Here is a 25,000-nt window from a genome sequence, read left to right on the forward strand (position 1 = left end):
AGTCATTTTAGCCAATAGCAGGAAAGTGTGTGAATGTAGAATTACCTCCTGTCGTTGCTATGGACAACAGCTAATTTTAGGTTGTTTTTTTCTAATCCTCCTAAAAAACAATAAATGTTAAATGGCCTGTATTTGATATAGCGCCTTCTAGAGTCCTGGAACCCCTCAAGGTGCTTTACAACACAATCAGGCCTTCACCCATTCACACACACATTCACACACTGGTGGGGATGAGCTACGATGTAGCCACAGCTGCCCTGGGGCGCGCTGACAGAGGCGAGGTTGCCGAGCACTGGCGCCACCGGTCTCTCCGACCACCAGCAGCAGGCAACGTGGGTTAAGTGTCTTGCCCAAGGACACAACGACAGCGACAGACTGAGCGGGGCTCGAACCTGCAACCTTCCGATTAAGGGGCGAGCACTTAACTCCTGTGCCACCGTCGCCCAATAAACCAATCATCTGTCTCTCCCACTGCAGACTTACCTTAAACTGATCAAAAAGCAACAGAAGGAACTCAACACTCTGAAAAAGAAACACTCAAAGGTAAGTGTGTGTGTGTGTGTGTGGGATGGGGGGGTGGGGTGTGTGCTAATGCAGTCTCCTTTCTGATGGTCATTGATGCTCATGAGACCAGGAAAAAGAACAGGAGGGACAATGCAGCCTTTCATCTTCCGCTGGCCGCTGCTTTAGCCATCAACACAATCTGTCCGTTACAAACAGCCTCAGCGTGAATGTTTAGTAAGCAATTAGACTTGCTAAAGTCCTGCTTTGACCAGACCCCACCGCGGAGACCACACCGGATACCTCATTAATGATAACATTAATTATTACACAGCATCTGTAAATCAACACAATCCAGACACATCTGTTCAATAAAGATGGCACTTGGCTCATTTCTAACTAATGTGCATTTATTTGAATTATTAGCTGTAGCTGTGAGTTACTGTCGATCACTTTGCTTATTTCAAACTCTGCTTTTTGATCGGATACAGTCTAGATGTAAGGATCTTTTCTACACATGAGCAGATAAAAGGGGTGCTTTTGTTGATGATGATGATGATGATGATGGTATCCACCCAACAGGATCAAAACGCCATGCAGAAAGCCCATTGCACCCAGGTGGACAAGATGGTGTCCCTGCATGAGAAGGAGAAGACAACTCTGGAGAAGCTTCTAGAGAAAGCAATCAAGAAACGAGGGTAAGTGAGAAACCCCAGCATGGACATTATGACCACACTCTAGACGACTACGTGGGACTTTATTCTGAATCCAGCTGCTGCAGCATTATGAAGAAATACAGTTCCTGCACATTAACATAACCACCCATACATGTAAGACCCTAATGAAGCCCTCTACCATCATCAGGTCCTTGTTTTAGCTCCAAGCAGCCCTGATCCATCAGGGCGTGGGCTCCACTGTAGTGTTAAGGCCTGCTGTTTTATCTGGCGCCAAGCCACCAGTGGCAGATCCTTTAAGCCCTGGACACTGTGAGTTGGAGGCTCCACAGATTAGATGCATTTGTTCAGCTGACCCCACAGATGCTCAGTTGGATGGAATTCTGGAGAGTCAACATTTCATCTTCCACTTTTGATTTGTCAGGCCACCATTTTTGTGGCGTTACGGAGGTTATTATTCCACACACCTATCAGGTGTTCTGGGCCCTTTTTTACATGCAAACCAGCGTGAAGTTGTAATCCATTTCAATGAGAGTACATTTTAAATCAGATCAGCAACATCTTGCTTAATTTACCTTTCTTGGTTGTTTTTACTAGTTTTAACTGCAGTGACTGTTAGATTGGCCGGTATATTTATGAGTACACTCCATTCAAGTTGTCTGAAATCTGTAATCTCTCCTTAAATGAGGAGCGATTCTTGCCTCACAACAAACAGAATACTTGTACCTAAACCAGTACCTCACTGAGCTCTGACTGTTGGCAGCAAATTTAAAACACTTCCCAGGGGTTCTGATTCTCCTCACGAGCTGCAGGGGCCTCGGCTCTTGTGTCGCCTGAATTTTTAACATGTTTGTTATTTTTTTGTAAGAACAGTAACAAAACTGTCTGATTTTTGTACTCATCTGCAACCTCAGTTTAGTCATTCAGGACGCACAAGAGAACGTCGGGAAGCAGTGTTGCCAGATCCAAAATCCCACAATATCGTACAGAGAGGCCTAAATGATCGTTTTTCAGTACAAATTATCGTACATTATAAATTTGATAATAACGTTCTATAAACGGCTTCTCATCCCAATATAATATAACAAAGAAGGTGTTTTATATTGCCCTGTTTAATTAAACATCTTTAAAACCAGTAAAATAATGCCTATAAACATGCAGAGTGTGTCGGCACCACTCCGACCTCCACGCATTGACGCAACATGCACATTTGCGCAGTCCTATTTATGTCATTTCTACATAGGTTAAACGCACGCGACAAAACATCACAGCAGTGGAAAAACTGACCCAATAAATGACAAAGAAGCCTACTCACCTAGTTGCTGATCTCGATCTCCTCATCTGATTCACTGTCTGTCGCAGCAGAATGCCTTTAATCACCTGTGTTACTAGATGCAATGTGAAATTATTGTACATTTGAGGATTTTTGGAACTATTGATCGTACATCGTACAGAGCCCAAAATTATGGTACAAATACGATAATTATCGTACATCTGGCAACACTGTCGGGAAGGGTTGTGACCAACTGACAACTACAAAATTAGCATGACTGTTGCCTTAAGGTCATGTGTTCCTGGTGATCTGCTCGTATATAAAATCTGTTAAGAGTAGAGTATGTACCAATGCATTTTGATTCTAATATGATTTGCAGCGGATAGCCAAGCGGGGTGCAGCGGTGGCAGTTGCCGAGGCAAAATCTCGGGCGTGGGAGGAGTTTGGTGAGGCCATGGAGAAAGACTATCGATCGGCTCCAAAGAGGTTCTGGCAAACTGTCCGGCGCCTCAGGAGAGGAAGGCAGCAACTCGCTCACACTGTTTACAGTGGGGATGGGGAGCTGCTGACGTCAACTGAGGCTATAGTCGGAGGGTGGAAGGAATACTTTGAGGAGCTCCTCAATCCCACCAATGCGCATTCCGAGGAGGAACCAGAGCTGGGAGGCCTGGGGATGGACTGTCCGATCTCGGGGGCAGAAGTTGCTGAGGTAGTCAAACAACTACACAGCGGCGGAGCCCCGGGGGCGGATGAGGTTCGTCCTGGGTATCTCAAGGCTATGGATGTTGTAGGGCTGTCTACAGGTGCCTCCTAGCTTCATCCAGCTCTGACCTTCAGCTCTTGCTGGGTAGGTTCGCGGCCGAATGTGAAGCGGCTGGGATGAGGATCAGCACCTCCAAATCTGAGACCATGGTTCTCGACCGGAAAAGGGTGGCTTGCCACCTCCGGGTCGGGGGAGAGGTCCTACCTCAAGTGGAGGAGTTTAAGTATCTCGGGGTCTTGTTCACGAGTGAGGGTAGGAGGGATCGGGAGATCGACAGGCGGATTGGTTCGGCGTCTGCAGTGATGCGGACGCTGAGCCGATCTGTCGTGGTGAAGAGGGAGCTGAGCCAGAAAGCCAGGCTCTCGATTTACCGGTCGATCTACATCCCAATCCTCACCTATGGTCATGAGCTTTGTGTAATGACCGAAAGAACGAGATCGCGGATACAAGCGGCCGAAATGAGTTTCCTCCGTAGGGTGGCCGGGCTCAGCCTTAGAGATAGGGTGAGGAGCTCGGACATTCGGGAGGGACTCGGAGTAGAACGGCTGCTCCTCCGGATCGAATGGAGTCAGTTGAGGTGGTTTGGGCATCTGGTCAGGATGCCTCCTGGACGCCTCCCCGGGGAGGTGTTTCGGGCATGTCCTGCTGGCAGGAGGCCCCCGGGGTCGACCCAGGACACGTTGGAGAGGTTACATCTCCAATCTGGTCCGGGAACGCCTTGGGGTCCTGCCGGAGGAGCTGGTGGACAAGGCCGGGGAGAGGACGGCCTGGAGCTCCCTAGTTGGGATGCTGCCCCCACGACCCGGACCCGGATAAGCGGAGGAAGACGAAGACGAAGATGATTTGCAGCTAGAGCTGGGTACACAAACTTTGCACCTCTTTAATACAGACCATAGAGATTCAATAGATGCTGCCACCAAAATCAACATCTTTTTCTTAAATTTTGCTACTTTGCCTGAGAAAATTGTGGCTGCTAATGAGCCGCTGTCACTGCTGCACATCACGTGACTGGGGTCTCACTCACACACATGTTGCCTCTTGTTAACAGCAACGCCGAAAACATCAAAGGTTTGTGATAGGTAATTTTTTTATATATCCCATATTACGTTAAAGGATGACACATGCAGAGGAATTAGATTGATTATTCGTATTTTCCATGACCCTTTAACCTGAAATAAACACACATACACAAAGAGGATTTCATTTTACACTGTGTTGCCACACAGCGGAGAGACGACGCTGGGTCAACCCCCTCCGGAGCTGCCCCCACGTCTCTCCCCCACTCCTCAGTTTCACAGGGGTTTTATTGACAACCAGGACAGAGAAGGCGGGCCTTCTCAAGTTACAGACTTACAGGCTCCTCATCTCCCAGGACACCGCATTCCAGAGATAACAGAGATAACAATGACCTTACAGGAGCAGATGTTCTTTAAGACTCAAAAAGGAACATATAGAAAATACCCACTAGGGCCTGAAAGATGCCCCAACCCCCCGGGACTTGTTCAGTTTGTTTTGTGATCACCTTCATGAATCCCCATCTTTAACAGCTATTGCTGTTCATAAAATGCCTGAATGTAACTTTTTGAGCAAGAAAAGATGAAACGATAAAAATAAAACGCATTGCCTTGTCAATAAAAACCCGAGTAGGAATTATGACACACCCTACTAACCTGGAATTTGGAATGTTCAATCAACACGAGGAGTTTAGCTCAACAATAAACCAGACACCAAAACCCATCTAGTATCTTGAGTTCCTCACTTTATTCAGCTAACCCACACCAGTAGTCATCAAAAACAGATAGAATTAATGATCATTGAACCCACCATGGACCTAATGCATGAAAAATGCATGTCATAAAACACAGAAAATGATTAAATTTTAAGGTGAGGATGTGGACACCAGCGAATTCCTCCAGGGATTGCACCATCACTTCTGTCACTTCCCCTTTCTTGTAGAACTGAACAGGTTTCAACTTCGTTGTCACAGATGTTTGCGTCTCCGTGTCAGTGAGCTAGCTGAGCTGTGGCTCTGGAAATCATCGTCCATGCCTTCCTCCATGAGCTTGTTTTAGACACAGATGTTACATGACCTGTGGTGTTCCCTTAGAAGCTGGGTCCCCCCCTGATGTCTGACCTCCGCACCTCATCTCCAGCCCAGGTGTGATGCAGTGGGTCTTGGTCACAGTCTGTGTTCTCAGCTCCTGCGTCGTCCTGCTGGCGTGTCAATGCAGGATGGAGGAGCTTGTTGCTGTATGATGGAGATGCTGGTTGGTATCGTTTTGTGTCAACTTCTGAGCCAACTGATCCACAGCAGGTTTGTGGTTTTACATCAGCTCAGTCATGTCCTTCTGGTCCCCTCCATCTTGGACTGCAGGTCAGCGATCTCCACCTCCTTGTGAACTTTCACAGCTGCCGGCACAGGGGAACTCAGACTCCCCCTGCTGGTTTTGGTAGTTGGGTGATCTTCCCCTTCTGAAGTCTTTACATCGCCACTTTTCTCCTGAGTCTGAGCCATTCCTGCATACGGAGAGCATGAACGCTGCACACAGTGTCATTCGGGGTCATTTGCAGTCAATGTGGGTAGCAGAGCATGAAGTTGCACTCATAACAACTTGCGTTGGAACCAAGTACTTTCCTGGTTGCTGGGAGGTGAACGGAGGTCGATGGGGGTGCATAGTTCCTTGTTTTCCGTGTCTTTTGGTGCGCCCAGGTATGCTTTCTAGGATCATAAACAGAGAGTACACCACCACCAGAAACCACTGCAGGTTAGCCATAATCATGTTGTCTTTGTCACCTGTTAATCAAGTTCCGTCAGTACTTTTCAAAGTGACAGATGAATTTGCCAGGGGTGTTCAGCAATCTTTACTGCAGGGGGCAGTCACTAGGGCCTGAAAGATGCCCCAACCCCCCGGGACTTGTTCAGTTTGTTTTGTGATCACCTTCATGAATCCCCATCTTTAACAGCTATTGCTGTTCATAAAACGCAGGTTGAACAGAGCAGATCATTTGCTCCCAAAATTGATGTCTGGTTAGCATGAAAGAGGTCCGTAAGGTCCGCCATAATTCATTACAAACAAAAATAACCCCTTATTGTTGACAAGACTCATTTGCCTTGGAGCTCCTTTTATTGAGGACACACACACACAAATTCTTCAAAACCAGCTTGTCTCCGGGAGTCAGATAACCGTGATCAAAGAGGTCCTTCTTAACAAGAGGGCATTACAAAACAATAGGAGGGTGATCAAAGGGACACTTAAAAGAGGTCATTTAAATAAAATAATGATGAACCTTCGCTTAAAACCACCAGATGTTACTCAGTCAAGTCATTATTTAGAGTAATTCCTTCCAGAGCAGAGGGGCACACACATTATCAGTCCCATCATCACCCCCCTGTGGAGGTAGGAATTCACCAGAAACCAGCACACATGTGGGAACAATATACAGGAACTGGCACTTACAAAAAAAAAAAACACTAACTTAAAACAAAAGGAAGTCACAAAGGTTTGCAGTGCAGCCAAACTTTTCTATTTAAACCCTTAGCGATCCAAACAACAGCAAACCTTATGACCCAAACAAAAAACAATAATAACCAATAGAATATCAGCTCAAATGTTAAAGGAATATGATGGAAAATGGGCCTCGCCCACCCTAGAGGAGATAGCAAAGATCAAAAGACTAAAACACTTCTTATTCCACAAGTCAATCTAGGGAAATTAAAGAAAGACAATAAAGTTGTTACAAAACAGCCGAACTGTTAAGTAAGATGAAATAAAGTTAACAACTATTTGGCTTTGGAGCTCCGATTATCATTTATAGTCTGCATGGGCTGAGTCGGTATTTACATCTCAAAAGGGAATAGATAATGTTTACAGCAATGAACCCCCCAAGCAAAAGAATACTGCTAACCCAAACACCCAGTAGGAAAACAGCTAATTAATTTATATCTCAACACATAGAATAGAATGATGGATCCATCTAAAGAATAATAAAGCGTATGAGGAACATTAAAACCAAATACCAAATGCTTGGAAAAGCCTGGAAGTGCTTAAAGGCGATCCATGACTAAAGGAAAAAAGTAAACAAACTCAATGGATTAAGGTGGCCACCATGAAGAAACATAAAACCAATCTAATGTTAGTCACATCAGTTGTGATTCGTTCATTGCTAGTTAGACAAGTTGTCTCATAAAGACAGACATGAGAGATTCAAAGTCCCAGATACACGCCCCTTTTCACACACGTACCAGAACCAGCCACACAGACAGATTAACTTAAAACCCGTCACAGATTTAAACCACAAAGCGACATAGAACACGATAACCACAATGCAGAAAATAAGCCAGTATCCAATCACAACTTGAACAATAAACAACACCACAGAATCACGGCGGTTAAACAAGACACCACACAACCGAAATGGGACGCGGCCCACAAACCACAGATATAAAACTCACAAAACGACTAAACGGGTCGAATTTAGAACGGGTTGAGTTCCTTCAGCCAATTATAATGATAATTAATTTTCTGCAGCATGAAATATTAAAAAAAACGTCAGGCACTCACTCACTCATCCGTTTCTGTCTTCCACACACTCAGAGCTTTTGGCCGGGGACACACACACACATACGATGTAACACTCAAAGTACCCGATTCACGCACACCTCCACACACACTCCCTTACCAGAAACAGGCTCAAAAACCTCCAAACTTTAGCCAAAAAATCTCACACTTGCCTTTTTCCTTTCTTCAGCCAAACTTTCTCACACACACACACAAATACCTGCAGTTTTTTTTTTCACACACACACACAGACACAATAGGACGGCAGCTGAAACACAGTTCATAGCTGGGTTTTTAACACTTCAGCACAGATTTAAAACCACAATACAACACAGAAATGTGACGTCCACACTGGGACAACCGACACCAATGTTTTAGATACCAGCAACAATTCACAGGACCACAAAAATCTGCTTAACCAGAAGTAGCAAACCCGATCAGAAATGGGACGCAGCCCCGATACCAGATGCACAACAAATTACGAATAACACACAGCAAGGCCGAATTTAGACCGACTTAGGATTCTTTGGCCAAATGTAGCAGTGATTTATTTTAGTGTACCTTCGACGCACCATAAAATATTTAAACAATCCCAGCGGCAGTGTGATTTTTAGCAACAAGCCTCTCCTCTCGACACCAGCACATGGATTCTGTGCTGCGTGTATATATTTGCTTATCCGCTTTAACGTGGCTACACAACACTTCTCATTGCAGTGCCGCAGGCAGGTTGCCATCATCTATCCAAGCCAGTATACATTTCACATACATGTTCAATAAACCCAAGACGAGTTGGATGCGCAGACCGAGACTCGCTGAGAGAACATCCCAATGCACTTCCATGCAGACAGAGTTAAACAGAATCTGTCAAATCCTTCCTGTCGGCAGCTGCAAAAGGAGTATGTGCCTATGCCAAACTGCGGTTGGCCGCGTTAACGCAGCGCTGGTTCAGTAACGGTTTTAGGTGCCACTACACATTCACCTGTAATTACCACCCACAGCACTGCGGGACGCCTGTTTGCGCAGGCACAGACTAATTACAACCTCCTAAATCCAAGGCCAGGACTACAGCCACGGTTCACGTTCCAGTGCAACCCTTACGGTTCACATGTGCAACCCCTAGCTGGACACAAAAACGTCTTTTCGTGCGTAAATGGCAGTCACCACAATCAGCTTAAAAACACACTGCCAGCAGTTAAGGAAAAAGGTGCAAAATAATGAGGTACTTACTCTCCTCTGCGTGGTAAATTCGTCCTGAGTTCAGGAAGGCAAGAGCATAAATGGGAATCTACCTGCGGGGCTAAAAAAGCTGGCCGGTGAAACAATTTGAGTTCCCCGGGCTTTGATGAGGTAAGTGGCGCCTGCACGGCTCCCCAAAGACAGCTTCCCACCGACGGCTCTGCCGTCCCGGGTTTCGGCACCAAATGATAGGTAATTTTTTATATATACCATATTACCTTAAAGGATGACACACGCAGAGGAATTAGATTGATTATTCGTATTTTCCATTCCATTTTCCATTCGTATTGTTATCTAATAAGACTCCAATTCCTGTCGTGTTGTGCTGCCCTCTGCTGCAGCAGACTTGTCCGTGCTGATCGAAGCACTTGTGTGCTTTTTTTTTTTGCCCCAAGTACGGATAGCAAGGCACTCATTCCTTCCAGAGAAAACTGCAAACGTGTTGATTAAACGAGTTCCCACACCTTTAAACAACCAATATCATTTTCAAAGTATTGAATTTGCACCGGTTTTGAATAAAAACCTTCCAGTACTCAAACCTGTTCTCATCAATACTCACAATTATGTGTTTCCAGCAGTTCAACAACAGTCTCAATGAGAAACTGGTTCATCTTCCACTGCATCAACTTTGAATCAGAATTTCACTTGATGTCTAATAAAAGTCTAATCTACAAGTTACCAGTAAAAAAAAAAAGCAATCACTGTTTTCAATTATCAAATCGCTATTGCTAATCCTGTGTATGCTGGAATAAATGAAACATGGGTTTTGTTTACTATTTCCATCTCAAGACCAGATCTTCCAGTGTCTGTATGATCCGTTCACTTCTGTGTGTTTTTATTGACAGTGAGAACAACTGCCAGGAGCTGAAAAAGGAGACAGAAGATAAGATCCAAACACTAGCCACTGATCAGAAGGCTAAGGTACTAAAAAAAACACCATGCCTCCTAAAAAACAGGCGGCAGGGATTCACACAGCTGAAACAAAGACTGTGTGTGCTTGTAGGTAAAGGACATCACAGCACAACACACTAAAGAGTGGTCAGAGCTGATCAGTAGTCACAGCAGTGAGGAGCAGGAGATGAAGGACACTCATGTCACCCAGCAGTGTGAGCATCTCAAGAAGCTCCTCACCACCGTCCAGGAGCAGCAGACCGTGCAGCTCAAAGTCATCCATGAAAGGTGAAACCCTCACAAACCTCACACCGATTCACTAGCGGCTCGCGTTGCCATAAGGATTCGTGAAATATATAAATGTTGTTTTATTCAAAGTCGGATGAAGTTTCCTGGTTTGTGTTCCAGGCAGAGCAAAGAGATGCGTGCTAACCAAGCAAAGATGTCCATGGAAAACAGTAAAGCCATCAGCCAGGATAAGACCATCAAAAACAAGGCAGAGCGAGAGAGGTGGGTCCCAGCCAACGGAGTTAGTCACAGGCAGTGGGAGGGCAGAACTTCATCATCATGTCCTTTTGGACCAAAGCCTACTGGTTGTGCAGCGCACCAGGCTAGACTAAAGGTGGCAGATCATTTGCTGCTGTGACCCCCAGACCCTGGACCTCTCTCCCCATGAGATCAGTGGACTCAGTGGTCTCCTTTAAAAAGCAGCTGAAACTCACCTGTTCAAGCTGGTTTTAGCGTGACCTTCATCACCACCCTCTCCTTATTCTGCTCTTTCTACCAGCTCCAACTTTCCCGCCTGGTTTCCCTCTTTCCCATTCCTTACATTTTTAATCACGATTTATTTTTCTCATTCTAACCATATTTTTATTATCTTTTCAAATATTTTGTAGATTTTGAACGTTTTGCTCTCGTGAAGCGCCTCGGGTTTTTTATCTTGAGAGGCTCTATCTAAAAGATCATTTTCTTTCTTTTCAGGAGGGTGCGAGAGTTAAACAGCAGCAACACCAAGAAGTTCTTAGATGAGAGGAAGAGGGTAGGTCCAGCTGTGTTTGCGTAAAGAGATCAAATAAAAACACTTTTATCGGAAACTGAAAGGAGTTCATGTTCGGACCTGGTTTGCAGCTGGCCATGAAGCATCAGAAGGAGATGGAGCAGCTAGAGAAGAACCAGAGAGAGCAGTTGGAGAAACTGGACAAGCACAATGAGCAGGTAAAACATCAACAGGACAACAGCTTCACAGACAAGAGTTTCTATAACAGGGTATCCGCGGGTCCTTAAAAAGTCTTAAATTAGCTTTTCCAAATGTAAGGCCTTGAAAATCCTTAAAAATGACAAATAATCCTTAAATACAGTTCCCAAAGGTCTTAAATTACCAAAGACCCAATAAAAAAGATTCTTTTATTTCTATAAAATTTTCTTGAATTTCTAGTTAGTGTTCAGCATTTTTTGTGTATGATGGTTGGCATAAGCGGAACCATACACATTCAGTTGGTTGTGAAAGGGGGCTATTTTTAGATGAACACATTAGCTGGTTAAGCTAGTGGGAGCTTGCGCCATGGGGAAGTGCAAGTTTAATGGTAACTGGATGGCTAATCCCACGTTTGCGACGTGGTTAGTACCAGTTCCAGGCAATAGCTGGAAATTATAGCGTAAATTTAATTTTAAAAAATTGATTAAATTTGGTCAAAGTGGCCTTAAAAAAGGTCTTAAAAAGTCTTAAATTTGGCTCCCTTAAACCTGCAGATACCCTGTATAAGTGTTGAATAAAAGACACAGCTTTTCTTAGATGTCTCCTACCACAGTTGTGTGCAGAAGGTAAGACTTTCATAGCTTACTTTACAGCTGGCGTCATAGGAGCTGCAGGGTGCTAGTGCTAGACGATTGGCAGTTAAAAAAAACACAGACAGAGCACTTGTGCTCAAACTGTTACTCAGTACTCACAGTGCTCCAGTAACATTTCCTCAAAGTATAAAAGGTATGGAATAAATATGTGTGCTACCTTTTACCTGTTCCTTATTGTGGTCGTCCACATAAGTACGCTTAGCTTTGTCTGTCGTTAGCTTGACCCGTTCCCTTTGCAGCTGCCATGTTGCCGCTGACCTGACCCAGCTTTGGAAAAGGGATCAAAAGAATGTTGATCTGGATAACTAGTCAGATTAGCCCCTCCCCCAACAACAGTGCTTAGTTCCTTCCTGTTTGAACATCTTTAGGAGACAAAATTGCTACTTTGTGACAAGCAGAGTGACTCAGATCCATAGGTTTCCATGCAAAATGCACGCTGTTTGTCTAGGCTACCTCCCAGAATGCATTGCAGCGATCTATTTTAGCTACTGTAAAGTACGTTATTCCAGTACCTCACTGGGCTGAGATTATTGCAGACAAATTTATGCAAATCTCACTCATTTGTTACGAGGTACGAGACTTTTGCAACTTTTTCTTGTAGTCAAGGCGAATGAATGAATCTAACGTCAGTGTGTCGTGAGTCAATCAATGAAATTTTTTGTAACAATTTGGTCAAACTGTTTTTGTTTCTACCTCATTTTTCCCCCCTTTATTCTTGTTTTATTCAGTTTGGTCACCAGCCCTCTCTCAAAGGGTTGTCTCACAATTTTTTCACATTTAAACTTACAAAAACTAATCTGCAATGGTTCCAATGGCATCTCAGGACTCTGTGACCATTTTGAGAAGGGGAAAAACCATGTAAATGTTTCTGGCAGCTTCAAAATTGCAGCAACATGAAAATGTAAAACCCTCACAAGCATTTTAAGACGTTGTGAGAACGACTGTGCTGCAGTCTTGTGAGATCCTGGCTCTGGTTTTTGAATTCTTTTGTGGAGGAAACTCAAAAATTACATAATGTAAACTCAAAATGAAGATAAATGAGATTATTCACCTTTTTACCCCTAAATTCATAGGTTTCTCTCAGGGTTTTTTGCCCTTAAATCCTATTGGTCGTCAGGCTTGTCTGTGAAGACTTGTCGCCATTTTTGCCTTTTCTTTTTAACCATCTGTCACAATACCAGTACATGTCTAACATGTATGCACATTTGCCTTTGTTTTTAATATGATTTGCTTCTTCCGGCACAGCTTTTGAAATCACACCATGCAAACAAACAGGTTCAAGGTAGGCATCTCCATCTTCGTCAACTCTACCTCTGACACCAGCTTTGTGTCTCAGTCTTGTTTCTCTGTGTGGCTTCCTCTTTTACCCGTTGCTCCTCACTTTATCACCTGAGTTTGTCTTCGTGTGACTGGATGCAACCGAGTTAATTGAATCCATAAATCATCACACCGTAGGGTTATTGAAGAGAGACTGCACGGTTTTCTATCACAGAAGTTGTTCTTTGTGTTCTTCTCGTGGATTACTTCTGCATTTTCAGTCTGCAGCTCGTGGGGGTGTCGCTTGAGCCAGCTAGCATCTTGGTTCATTCATCACCATCCGTTACTAAGCAAAAACAGCCAGCTCACACTGTGTTTTCACTCCAGCTCACAATCATTTACATTCATAGCATGCGACAGCGCCCATCTGCCCACGTTTTGTGCCGATGATCTCTTCAACTGAGCATGAGATAAACGTGTCGTGGCAATCTGATGAATGTGATCAGCTGAAAACCTCAAACAGAACTTTTAAGCAGAACATTTGAAAAGATGTAGGACTCCTCTTTAGACTCTTGCTCTTGTTTTTGTGCCTGATGGCCTGTTTTCCATCTCCTCAAAGGCCAAGGACATACAGCAGATGGTGAAGTTGGAGGAGGAGATGGACCGCAGACCTGCCACGGTGGTCTGAGCAACTGAGAATGAATCACACACTTCTACACACACGCAGGTGCAGAAACACCCCACAACAGGAAGCATTCTGCAACCAAGAGAGGAAAACCCCTGTCTGTCCTTCCAAACATCACCTAATGTGGACTCATTAACACGCCTTTTTACTCTCATCCCTCCTCAGAGCTTCATGTCTCCTGCACCTTTACCTTAGCATCACGCCACTGAGCCACAGCTGCTTACCAATGTCCAGCTGGGGGGTTTAACCACTGACAGGGACAGGAGGTGTTACATGGCAGAACCTTCTGCTTTCTGTAGATCTGAATTATTATTTTATAGAGAATGAGAGCTCCAGCTGGTGGGGAAACCAAGCACACTCATTCTACAGGTAAAACCGATATCAGCACCCTGTCTACTCCCAGATTTTGCATATAAGATGGGAGAACATGTTTAGACTCAATGTCACTTCAGCACAAATGAAATACACTGTAAACAACACACAGTCCTGTCCTGAGCACTTTGTGTATGATAGGTTGTCCAAACTACAGGAAATGTAGCAGTGCACTACTAGAACGTGTGTTTTATTAAGAATGTATTCAAAAACCAGTCTGGGGTACTCTATACCAGAGTGGCAACCCTTCCCTCAGCATCATCTTGTTGAGTTGGAATCATGGGTTATTAACGTTTGATTGTTGTGACCAGTTTCCCAGCCCCAGTTTGTGTTCATGTTACGAAAACGTCCAAGAGACGGTGCATTAGCTGAGATGCTCATAAAGATAAAAGATTTGTCCACAGAATCCATCAGTCATGTGTCCATGTGATTAAAAAACACGTAAACAACAAAGCTTTGGGTACTATGCAAAAATAGAAGAACAAATTCACTATCAATTCATTTTCACCATTGCAGCTGCAGCAGAATGTGAAAGAAAAGCATAAAATGAGTAGAAGCAACCAAACGGTGGTTACTTTGACGGTCTCATATAACCTAAACAGGCAATAACATAAAAGCATTTACTTTTTCAAAATGAAGTTGGATTTCATTCATTTTTCATTAAAGCTGAGCCTAATCCTCAGAACCCAGCCTATTAAAATGGTTCCAAAATTCCAGGTGTCAATGAAGGTAGAGTGAAGTGTGCTTCTGTTGTAAATGTGTGTGTGTGTGTGTGTGTGTGTGTGTGTGTGTGTGTGTGTGTGTGTGTGTGTGTGTGTGTGTGTGTATATATATATATATATATATATATATATATATATATATATATATATATATATTCATTTACAAGCTACTGGCAAGTCTGATAGCTAATGGCTGGTCTGAGAGCTAACAGCTAGTCTGATAGCTAACGGCTAGTCTGAGAGCTAACTGCTACTCTTAGAGCTAACAGCTTGTCTTGAGAGCTAACAACTAGTCTGCTAACTAATGGCTAGTCTGCGAGCTAATGGCTAGTCTGAGAGCTAACAACCACTCTGCGAGCTAACGGCTAGTCTGAGAGCTAACAGCCACTCTGAGAACTAATGGCTAGTCTGTGAGCTAATGGCTAGTCTGAGAGCTAACAACTACTCTGCAAGCAAACGGCTAGTCTGAGAGCTAACAGCCACTCTGAGAACTAATGGCTAGTCTGTGAGCTAACGGCTAGTCTGAGAGCTAACAGCCCCTCTGCGAGCTAACAGTTAGTCTGAGAGCTAACCGCCACTCTGATAACTAATAGCTAGTCTGCGAGCTAACTGCTAGTCTGAGAGCTACCAACCACTCTGCAAGCTAATGGCTAGTTTGAGAGCAGCTCCAACCTTAAAAAGATACAGAAATGGTTTCAAAAAATAACTTCTACATGGCCTACTGTGATATTTTGAGGATTAGAACATTTTGTAGAGCAGTGGTTCCTAACCTGGGGGTCCCGACCCCCACAAGGGGGCGCCAAAGCCCCTCAGTGGGTCGCCAGGACCTCTCCACTTTAAAGGGTTAAAACTTCATTTATTACTTGTTTATAGCCTACATTGTGCTCACATTTTTTTTCTTGAGTGAAAAGTTTACTGATATTAAGACAGGAAATAATTAGTACAGAAAAAGTAACACACTTTTAAGAACATTTTGCTCAGCTCACTGTTTTATTTTCAAGTGTCAAAAGTTCATTAAAGATAGGACTGGTTGATTAATCACAGCCTTTACAGTAAATAATCTAGTATAAACAGTAATATACACATTTAAGTACATTTTGCTCAGTGTATTTTTTATGTGTCAAACGTTTATTGAAAGGAATGATTGATTTATCAGTGTTTACAAGAAACAATGTGTTCAGAAAAGTAATACAAACTGTCAAGCACATTATGCTCTGTTTGGTTTTGTTAATGGCTTTGTTCTGTACTGGAGCCTACTATTACTGTTATCTATTGAATCAAAACATATTAAAATGTGCTTGAACAATTTTATCATTTCTTAATATTGTTTGTACTGGAAGAGAGAATGGGAGGGGGTCGTCAAAAATTTTACTGTTAAAAAACGGGGTCCCTTGGGAAAAAGGTTGGGAACCACTGTTGTAGAGTTTGGTCTTTGCGCTTGGAGGTACTGTTAGCTCATCAGTCCTGAAGGACTTAAAACATTTCAAGCTCTTTTAATACTTTATTATATTATTGTGCCCCCGTAAAACTGAAACTGTTGCCTAGAATTTTGAGAAGTTATTTACAGATTTTGTTTATCTAAAAAAGTCATTTCCTTTTTAAAACATTTGATGAAGTGAAAGAAAAGAAAGAAAGAAAACAATCTTTTACATAGCGCCTCTCAAGATAAAAATGATGACTCACCGTAGTTCATGTAGACAATGTATTAAACTTAATGCTGGGTAAGTCTTTGGTTCCACTTTGTAGCTTAAAAAGCTACTGAAATAACCAGCTTTTATTTCACCTGTCCCCATTTTGTTTTGTTTTTGTGTGTGTGATCTTTATACACCACTGTAGAAAGGAAATAGTCACTTTTTTTTTACAACTTTTACACCAGAACACACATAAACATGGCAGGAAAACCCCTTCAAGCGCACCGAAATCGAGCTCTTGACTGCACTTTATGCACCTCAGCTACTCATAGTTCCCCTTTCAGACCAGGAATTTATAAAATAATCTTGATCAAATCTGGTACAACTACGTCTCACTTTGCTTTTCCTGACCTATAGGATGAATAACATCAGCAGCCATGATTGTCAGCAAAAAAAAAAAACACCGGAGAGAAAGAAATGATGCAAAAACATAAACACCAAACTAACTCTACATCACAGAGAAGACATTAAACCTCATAGCAAGGGGACAAAAGCACTTGAGGGTATTTTTGCCTTTTTATTTAATGTATTATTGCTGCTTTATTCTGCAGTAACACAGGAGAAGAGTATAGACAGGATCTTGTTCTGAATGTGCTAATGGATGTGGAGTCTCCAGAGGGAACTGCTGTCATCCTGGAGGATCAAGCACTGTCTTTTCCTGTTTCCATCATTTTTTTCCTGCCCCCCCCCCCCCACACACACACACACACACAGCACGATCTCTCACCATCACATATCTACTGTAGAAATAAATGATTAAAAGTGCTTTTTAAAGTTCATCCCATCGCTTTCAGACGTGCCGCGCAGTGTCTCTTATAGGACGTTTAAGTTGTTTTACAAATGACAAAATGCCAAATTAAGGGGTTATTTGTATGAAGGTATACATACATACATATATATATATATATATATATATATATATATATATATATATATATATATATATATATATATATATATATATATTAGATAATGTGTAGATTAAAATGAATATGTTAGAGGCTTTTTTGCACTAGTTGTTTCTGTTGTGTGATTCCATGTAACCTTTGGCTCTTGAGTTTATCCAGAAGCAGATTATTTTTGCAGAACACACCTGATCAGATTCCCTTTGTTTGGACCGTAACTCCTCGTTGTTTTCTATTTGAACTGTAGCTCGTCGACGACAGACGTTCTGTGTGTGTTTTTGTATTTATATTGTACTGTTGGACTTATAGCATTGACAAAACTGTTCTTATCCAGCTCCTTTAATACTGTTTTATAGTATGTGTATCAATAAATGCAGGTGTCAAACGGGACATGACTCGTTTGTGTTTTGTTTCTAGAGATTGATTTTTATTCTGGTCATAATTTAATATGTTTAAAACCATAATGTTTGTAACTGGGCCGACATCAAGGCACTTCTAACTACTTTTTATTTTTACTTGGGTTATTGTTGCCTTTCTGCGTGTCTGTTGATCTAAAACATGTAACTTTGACCCAAAAAAATCTAAATGACACCTGAAGAAATCACCGACAGGGCAGACACAATTTCACAATTGATATGAGGCTCTTTGGACATTATGCGGCTCTGCTGAAGCTCCTTTTTTGTTATTATAAACAAGCTATTTCCATTATAAAGGAGAACAAAGTGTGGTGATTGTGTTAGCGTTGCCTGGCAACCCCATAGCATCCTTTCTGCTGCTCTATATAACAAGGAGAGGGGTTTATTTCCAGCACGGACCAGGTGGTGCAATTTTCAAGTTTAAATCCCTGAACCTTGTCAAAAAAATATGTTCAAAACCAGGGCGGATGAGCAGACAGGCACCAAGTTCCTCCTGGACGCGATGTCCAAGGATCAAGTCCACCTGGCCAGGTTTGTTTTGGACGCGCTGGATGGAGGAATCGTGGACTCCCGAACAGATGGCGCGCTCACCCCTCTGATTTCTTCCATCCTACTGCCTGATGACCACACCCGGGAGAAGTTTGTAGAGCTTCTCCTGCAGAAAGGAGCTAGGGTCAACTACCAGGACGGGAGCGGGCGCTCTGCGCTCAGTTACGCCTGTGAGAGGGGCCACCTGGACACTGTGAAGATCCTGGTCCGGAACAACGCAGATCCAGATATCGGGGACTCGTGGGGGAACACGGCGCTGATGTACGCCGCTGCTGCAGGACACTCCCGCGTCGTGGAGTTTCTGGTGAGAGCCTTCAAGAGGCTGGGGCTTGGGATCCACAGACGAAACCAAGCTGGAAACTCAGCTATCAGCGTGGCAAAGTTCCTGGGTCACACAGAATGCGTCTTTGCGCTCACGAACTTCTCCAACAGGACGCGCGATGCAGACGGGGGCGTTCAGGGAAACGCACAGCCGCTGCTGTGTGCTGATTTTGAAGGTAAAATTGGCGACTTAACGAGTAAACTAGATGCCATTCAAACGCGTGATCGTCCTCTAATCGTCCAGAACGCTGCCTGGCAACCGAGACCTCAGGTGAAGCAGTACCGGCTGCGATCCATCAACTCCGTAGATGAGTTTGGAGGTGAGCGCGAGTCATTCAGGGACCTGCTCTTCTCAGGAGAACTCACTCCTGCCTCTCCGTCTCGGACTTACAGCCAAACCTCGCAGCAACTCAAAACTGAACTTTTACCGCCAATTTCCTTCTCCTCACAAGCCAAGGGAAACCGGACAAAGCCCAGCGCGTCATCAGCGCTGGGAGTGCTTCTGACCCCCATCCCTCCAGATAAAAACGAGCCCGACAGATGGAAAGAGAAATCTTTCTGTCTGAGTAAACTAAACGACAGCTACTACAGGAAAAGATGCAGTCTGCCAACCAGTGTGCTCATCCCCGCGCCCCCAGAGCGCACTCTGGTGCCCGTGCGTAAAACCAGATTGGTGAGACGCGAAGAGGTGGCCGCACCTCCTTTCAGCGCAGCAGCAACTGCCTCTTCTGCCAGAACCTTCTCAACGTTCAGCAACAAACTCTTTCGCAGATTCACCTCCCCTGAATTTAAGAAGAACGTCAGAGATCCGGTGCTGATGTCCAGTCGGATCCCGAGATCTGAAACTTTTCCCCAAGCCGCCAAACATCCACAGGTGGACAGCACACCCAGCATCAGCAGCATCAGCTCCGTCGAGTGCGCGTTTGACTGTGTTAGCAGGAAAACAAACTGAGTGACAGGAGGCTGTGCGTAAAGTGGGCTGAGCCATTTGTGGAGATGGTTTTAAACGATCTCGTGCACAAAATCACCCCAAACGCTCACAACTGTTTATGATGTTTAGCTATTTATGATGTTTATTTATTTTTTCAAAATATATATTTGTCAGCATAACTGAGACATGCTTTTAATGCGGAAGAGGGCTGTGTGGGAAGGGGGTAAGGTTTTGAGGAGAGAGAAGGGGTGTCGGTGTCTCCCTCCAAACCTTCACCATTCCAGCTCATCAGCTGCTGAGGCTACATCAGATTCTGCAGCGCAAACTGGGACCTCACACCCAGCCTGGATACTTTTCATTTTTACGCAATGACTTTTTGGCGCTAAGAAGAGGAATCCTCCTCTCTCCGGCTTTCTCTCCCCCTCCCTTTCTTTCTCACCGCCTCCCCTCCCTGCCTGTCCTTCTCTCTGCTCCTTTCGCGGGTTCGGAACAAGCTGCCCAGTGCCCCTCTATTTGTTCCCAGCACCGGGGAAGCTGGTAGCAATGGGACGGCTCGGATTCAGCACCAAGGAGAGCGCCCGACTTCTGTTGCTCGGTGTGTTTGGTAAGCGCGCGAACATCTGTGTGAGTTTGTGTGCGTGCAGTTGTCGTGACTTCATACTGCAGTCTGTATACGTGCACGCGCACGAGCCTACTACGTGCGTGTTGCTAGATTTTCATGAGTTGGCACATTTTCTCTTTGTGAGCGATGAAAAGTTGTCCTCTGGTCAGTAGCTTTCACAAAATTATGACTTCTTTTTAAAGATGTGAGAGTCCATGTTTGACAATCAGTCCTCAATGGAACGTGCTGATTCTGCATATTTTTAGAGGCGTGTAAGAGAAACCCCCGTGTGTGTGTGTTCTGCTCTGGCAGGTGTTCTGATTCTGTCCGCGGTGCTCCAGGCGGAGCAGGAGGGGGAGAACCTGTCGGGGCTCTCCAACAACCCGGACAAAGCCATCTTCGCGGTCCGGGAGAACGGCACGACGTGCTTGATGGTGGAGTTCGCCGCCAAATTCCTCGTGCCATATGACGTGCTCGCGCTCAACGGAATAGACGTAAGGGAACCCCCCTCGTGCATGTTAATGCTTCGAATGAAATAAAGAGGGGGGACAGATGCTAAAGTGAAATTTGGGGGTTGATTCGTTGAAAAATAGCGTAAAAACGCACCCGTGCAGAAAACGGTGTAGAACGATTACTTATTTAATTGATTTGTTTCATGTTTTCTGAATTAAATACTTAAATATAATCATATTGTATCCAGAAATGATAAACACATCTTGGATTAGTAATTTAAACTTCGCATGAAAAACTAATAAAGACAAAACGCGCTCCGTAAATCCTCAGATTGTGGATTTATACAAATACTGCTACCGGGGCAATATTTCTTCAGCTTCATTTTCCCTTAAAAATAACAAAAATGTTTTTTTTCTCACACAATCCAGTGCGTAATCTGTCTAATAAAAAATCTGGATCTCTTGCCACAGTTGATCACGGAGCAGGCGTCCTTCACTCTGCCCCGAAATGCTGAAATCGAGGGGAAATGCGGGAGCACCGAGTCAGAAATCCACATCTCCTGGAAGAACAACGCTTACGTCCTCCGCATCTACTTCTCAAAGGTGGGCGGCAAGTTCATCTGCGCCAAAAATGACCCCAAAGATTCATTTCGGCGCAGGGAGTCTTTATATAAATGAGTGTGCGCGTGCACGCGCGCGTGTGTTGCAGGAGTTCCGTGAGAAGGGCATTGAGGTGTGGAAGATCAGTAAAGTCCAGTTCGTGTACGACACCTCGGAGACGTCACACTTCATCAACGCGTACAACCGTGAGTGTGTCCGATCAGCAGCATCTGGCTTCACCTTCAGCCATTCAGACCTTTTCATGCTAATCCTCTATAACAGCTGGATTAATCCAGATCAATTTTATTAGTTTCATTATTTCTAATACAGTTCGAGTTTTAATAGGCTCATCGTTATTTTGTCATATTTTTGTTGCGTCCACATCAGGCATCACCCGGATTTTAACCTGAAATTTGACCAAATGAAGCAGATAGCCATGGAAACCTTAAATCACCACAGCAAATCCATCTTTTCTGTTCAAAATATGTCGTTTTGTCCCCCCAGCTGGGAAGCACACAGCCAGTACCCACCGGCTCTCGGTCCTGGTGACCCCCGCAGGGCGGTCCTATGTGTGCACGGCTCAGCAGACCATCACCCTCATCTCCAGCGACCACCAGAAGGGCGTCACGTTCTCCATGTACGACATCCAGATCCAGCCTTTTGACATCGCCTCAGACTTTGTGTTCAGCTCTAGTAAGACAACACACACACACATGCACGCACACGCACGCACGTGCACCACACTGCACCTATTTCCTTCTCATTGTAGGAGAAACAGATGATGACGGTAATGAGAACTCCTGGGGGGTGAGCTGTAGCCTACATCTCTTTGTGCCTGTCTAAGGGGAGGTTACAGCTGCAGTCTGGGGGGGGGGGGGGGTGCATAAAGAGAAAGGGGCTGGGACCATTAGGATTTTACGAGCGTGGCTCTATCTGCCCTGAATACATCTTTTACAGAAACATCCACCTTGGAGGAACCAGGCTGTAAACTCTGCAGCCTTCCTCTGATTATTACAGCCATCCACAAGGAGAGACACCTACACGCCGTCCCCTATAGCCTGCTGAGGTTGCGTTGTCCTCCTAATCCATCACAGCTTCTAATTCACAAAACGCAAGAAAAAGGTTTAAAATCAGCGAAAACCTCACATTCTCCTCCGTTTTCCAACTCAGTGTTCACGTTTGAGTTTCAGAACTTTAAATCTGAGACTAAAAACTCTTCCCCTTCTTCTCAGATACAGAATCTGCCAAAAAAATTCACTGTTGTCACTTCTTTCCTCTGTTTGCAGCCTACAAGTGCATCACTGACCAGCGAGAGCATCTGGAGGAGATCCTCCCTCTCATCCTGGGCGTCATCCTGGGCCTTGCAATCGTCATCATGCTCACCATCTACCACTTCCATCTGAAGCTGACAGCCAATCAGCCGCAGATCCCCAGAGATCGCTCCATGTATAAGAACATGTGATGACAGACTCGTCCCCTCCACGTCCCGGCACAGAGGACCGCATCCTCGAGCTGGACCGAGTCCCCGATTGACGAATGTGAAAGGCCCGCACCGCACTGCCCCGCTGGAGCTTTTGCATCGTTAAATTTGCTCGTTAATGGGACTGCTGGGACCCAGCATGGGCGTGTTCGGAAGGAAAACCACCCAAATATAATTAACATCTGGATTCAGGCTTAAATGTTCATGTGTTGATATTTTTCCTCTAAATTCTAGAAGAAAAACCCAAAGCGTCTGCCTTCATCTCTTCTCTTCTGCTGCTGAATCACAATTTCTTGACTCTGCATTTGTTTGCTTTGATAAATCTGTTGTTCGGACCCTCTGAATGCAGCCATAGTGTCGGTCGTGGACAGTGTCGTAGTGTTCAGTGCAGTTTTGGTTTCGACTTCAGACCTTTTCCCTACACCCGTGTGGAACGAATCAATCAAGAGAAGAAACAAAAGACTAAAGATCCAATTAAATGAAAGAATTTGTCAGAAATATGTGTGAGTTTATGAAAAAATAGTAAGATTTTAAATCACATGTGTGTGAAATATTTTTAGAGTGAAAGTCTATGCATACACCTCTGCTGATGCAACTGTGTGAAGTGTTCTGTTTGAAATAAACTGCTGGATTCACCCTCATTAATTCATTCCTTGCTACAGTATTCACCATGTCACCCCCGCAGCCTCACACTGAAGTCTAAGGCTAGCCTACTCTGCTCCTGACATGACCAAATATTAGTCTGAAGCAACACGTCCACTGTGCATGTTTGTGTTCAGAGCTTTTATTTATGTATTTTATATTTTCAGCTATAATTCTGCTGCTGATGCGTTACAGTCTACATTCTAAACGGTAGCTGGACAGCAGGACATTCACGTCCCCCAGATTAAATCTACACTCTAAAATAGCTTTTCTGTAAAACTGCCATGAAGCCCTTCCGAAACAGCAAAGTGAAGCTATTTCAAAAAGGTTTGTAGCTGAATTTATTCAAAACGGCGTCTCTGATGAAGGACGACTTCCAGGGGGCTGATTAGATCTGCAGTAAAATATAAAATGTAATCCAGGGAGTAATCTGCCCTGACTCCAGGACCAGGAAGTGGGCAGCTGAGATTATAGCAGCTCCCTCTCATCCCAGACAATCTGTTAGAGGTGCTCCCTTCTGGTTGGAGACTCGGGTCTCAGGCAGTTTCTCCTCGATGTCTCATGATCTGACTAGAGCACCAGCTCATCTAGTTACAGACCACTCTGGCCCTGTAGTTACATTTGTTTGACACATATTGGAATTGCTGCTGCTTCTGTTTGTCTTCTTTCCTGGATTAATAATTTATGGATTCAAATCCTAATTGCTACCGAGGAACATTTGTGCTACGTTGAGCAAAAACAGTGTTGAGATTAAAATTGGGGATGATACAGATACCGATACGATACTGGTATCGGTATCGGTAAAAGTTAACCGATACCAGGAACCGATACCGATGCAGTTGCTTGAAAATGGCTTCACTGTAACTTGTCATTTCCTTTCACCTAATATTTTAGTTTTGTGATGATTTCTATTCATATATTTTACTTTTTATCTACCTCACAGTCTTTTCCTGTTGAAAGCAGAGAAGAAAATAAAATCTGTATTCCAAATCATTGCAATTTTTTGTGTGTGGTAGAAGTATAGGTATCGGTAATCGGTATCGGCGAGTACTCAGATCTAAGTATCGGTTTTTGAAAATGTGGTATCATTGCATCCCTAATTAAAATGTTGAGAAAATAGTTTAAAAAGTTACAAATACGCCATTTCAAACTACTCCTGAATACTGTTTTTTTAATTTATTTTCATTTTAAACTGGGGTTTAACAAGATAATCTATAAACAATGAGCATTTTTTGATACGATGAACAACCTGTTGCTACTTTCCTGAGTCTAGAGCGGAACTCTGAGAACCTCATTTTGTCCTTCAAAATAAGAGTCTTAAACATTCGCACCTGCAGCTTTATAAAATAAATCATTATTTATGTTCTCCAATAAAACTCATATGGAGATGAGTATTAATAAACTAGTCAGATGTTCTGAGGTAAGCATGTGTGTTCTAGACTCTTATTGTGAAGGATTCCACTTTAGAAGTACTTAGAAAATGTTTTTGCAACGAAATGCCTCAGTATATGTAGTTTAATCTGTAAAACACAAACAGAACACCTGGTTAAAATACATTTAAAAAGCAGTCCAAATACAGGAGTATGACGATAAGTATGGCAACCCGTTTGGGCATTTATTCAACGTCCTTC

The 25,000-nt window shown here is 43.8% G+C and overlaps 3 protein-coding genes across 6 annotated transcripts in view; all 3 read left to right on the plus strand.

Moving 5' to 3' along the window:
• LOC107378065 (1-phosphatidylinositol 4,5-bisphosphate phosphodiesterase beta-4) overlaps positions 1 to 13,841 on the plus strand; it is a 226,862-nt gene extending 213,021 nt beyond the window's left edge. For 2 of the 3 annotated variants that reach the window (XM_054748429.2, XM_054748431.2), the window contains exons 32-40: positions 478 to 543; positions 1,084 to 1,199; positions 9,852 to 9,927; positions 10,010 to 10,185; positions 10,306 to 10,407; positions 10,879 to 10,936; positions 11,026 to 11,112; positions 12,991 to 13,027; positions 13,622 to 13,841. In XM_054748429.2, the coding sequence (XP_054604404.2) occupies positions 478 to 543; positions 1,084 to 1,199; positions 9,852 to 9,927; positions 10,010 to 10,185; positions 10,306 to 10,407; positions 10,879 to 10,936; positions 11,026 to 11,112; positions 12,991 to 13,027; positions 13,622 to 13,698 (795 nt within the window). In that variant the 3' untranslated portion in view covers positions 13,699 to 13,841. The remainder of the gene's footprint in view (positions 1 to 477; positions 544 to 1,083; positions 1,200 to 9,851; positions 9,928 to 10,009; positions 10,186 to 10,305; positions 10,408 to 10,878; positions 10,937 to 11,025; positions 11,113 to 12,990; positions 13,028 to 13,621) is intronic. The other variant, XM_054748432.2, reaches the window with a different exon arrangement.
• Positions 13,842 to 18,105: 4,264 nt separating this feature from the next.
• On the plus strand, positions 18,106 to 19,759 carry LOC107378109 (protein fem-1 homolog B-like). Its single transcript, XM_070545077.1, has one exon. The coding sequence runs from the start codon at positions 18,242 to 18,244 to the stop codon at positions 19,613 to 19,615; it is 1,374 nt and encodes a 457-aa protein (XP_070401178.1). The 5' UTR covers positions 18,106 to 18,241; the 3' UTR covers positions 19,616 to 19,759.
• A 208-nt stretch (positions 19,760 to 19,967) lies between these two features.
• lamp5 (lysosomal associated membrane protein family member 5) lies at positions 19,968 to 22,860 on the plus strand. 2 transcript variants are annotated; one of them, XM_015948146.3, is made up of 6 exons: positions 19,968 to 20,198; positions 20,508 to 20,689; positions 21,119 to 21,250; positions 21,357 to 21,453; positions 21,752 to 21,940; positions 22,534 to 22,860. In XM_015948146.3, exons 1-6 carry the CDS (start codon positions 20,138 to 20,140, stop codon positions 22,707 to 22,709), a joined length of 837 nt encoding a protein of 278 aa, XP_015803632.1. In that variant the 5' UTR covers positions 19,968 to 20,137; the 3' UTR covers positions 22,710 to 22,860. The 2 variants fall into 2 exon arrangements, with proteins under 2 accessions (XP_015803632.1, XP_054604408.1); XM_054748433.2 differs by having other exon boundaries at positions 20,006 to 20,189.
• The last annotated feature ends 2,140 nt before the right edge of the window (positions 22,861 to 25,000 follow it).

This window comes from Nothobranchius furzeri, chromosome 2, assembly GCF_043380555.1.
Source record: "Nothobranchius furzeri strain GRZ-AD chromosome 2, NfurGRZ-RIMD1, whole genome shotgun sequence".
Classification (NCBI taxonomy): domain Eukaryota; kingdom Metazoa; phylum Chordata; class Actinopteri; order Cyprinodontiformes; family Nothobranchiidae; genus Nothobranchius; species Nothobranchius furzeri.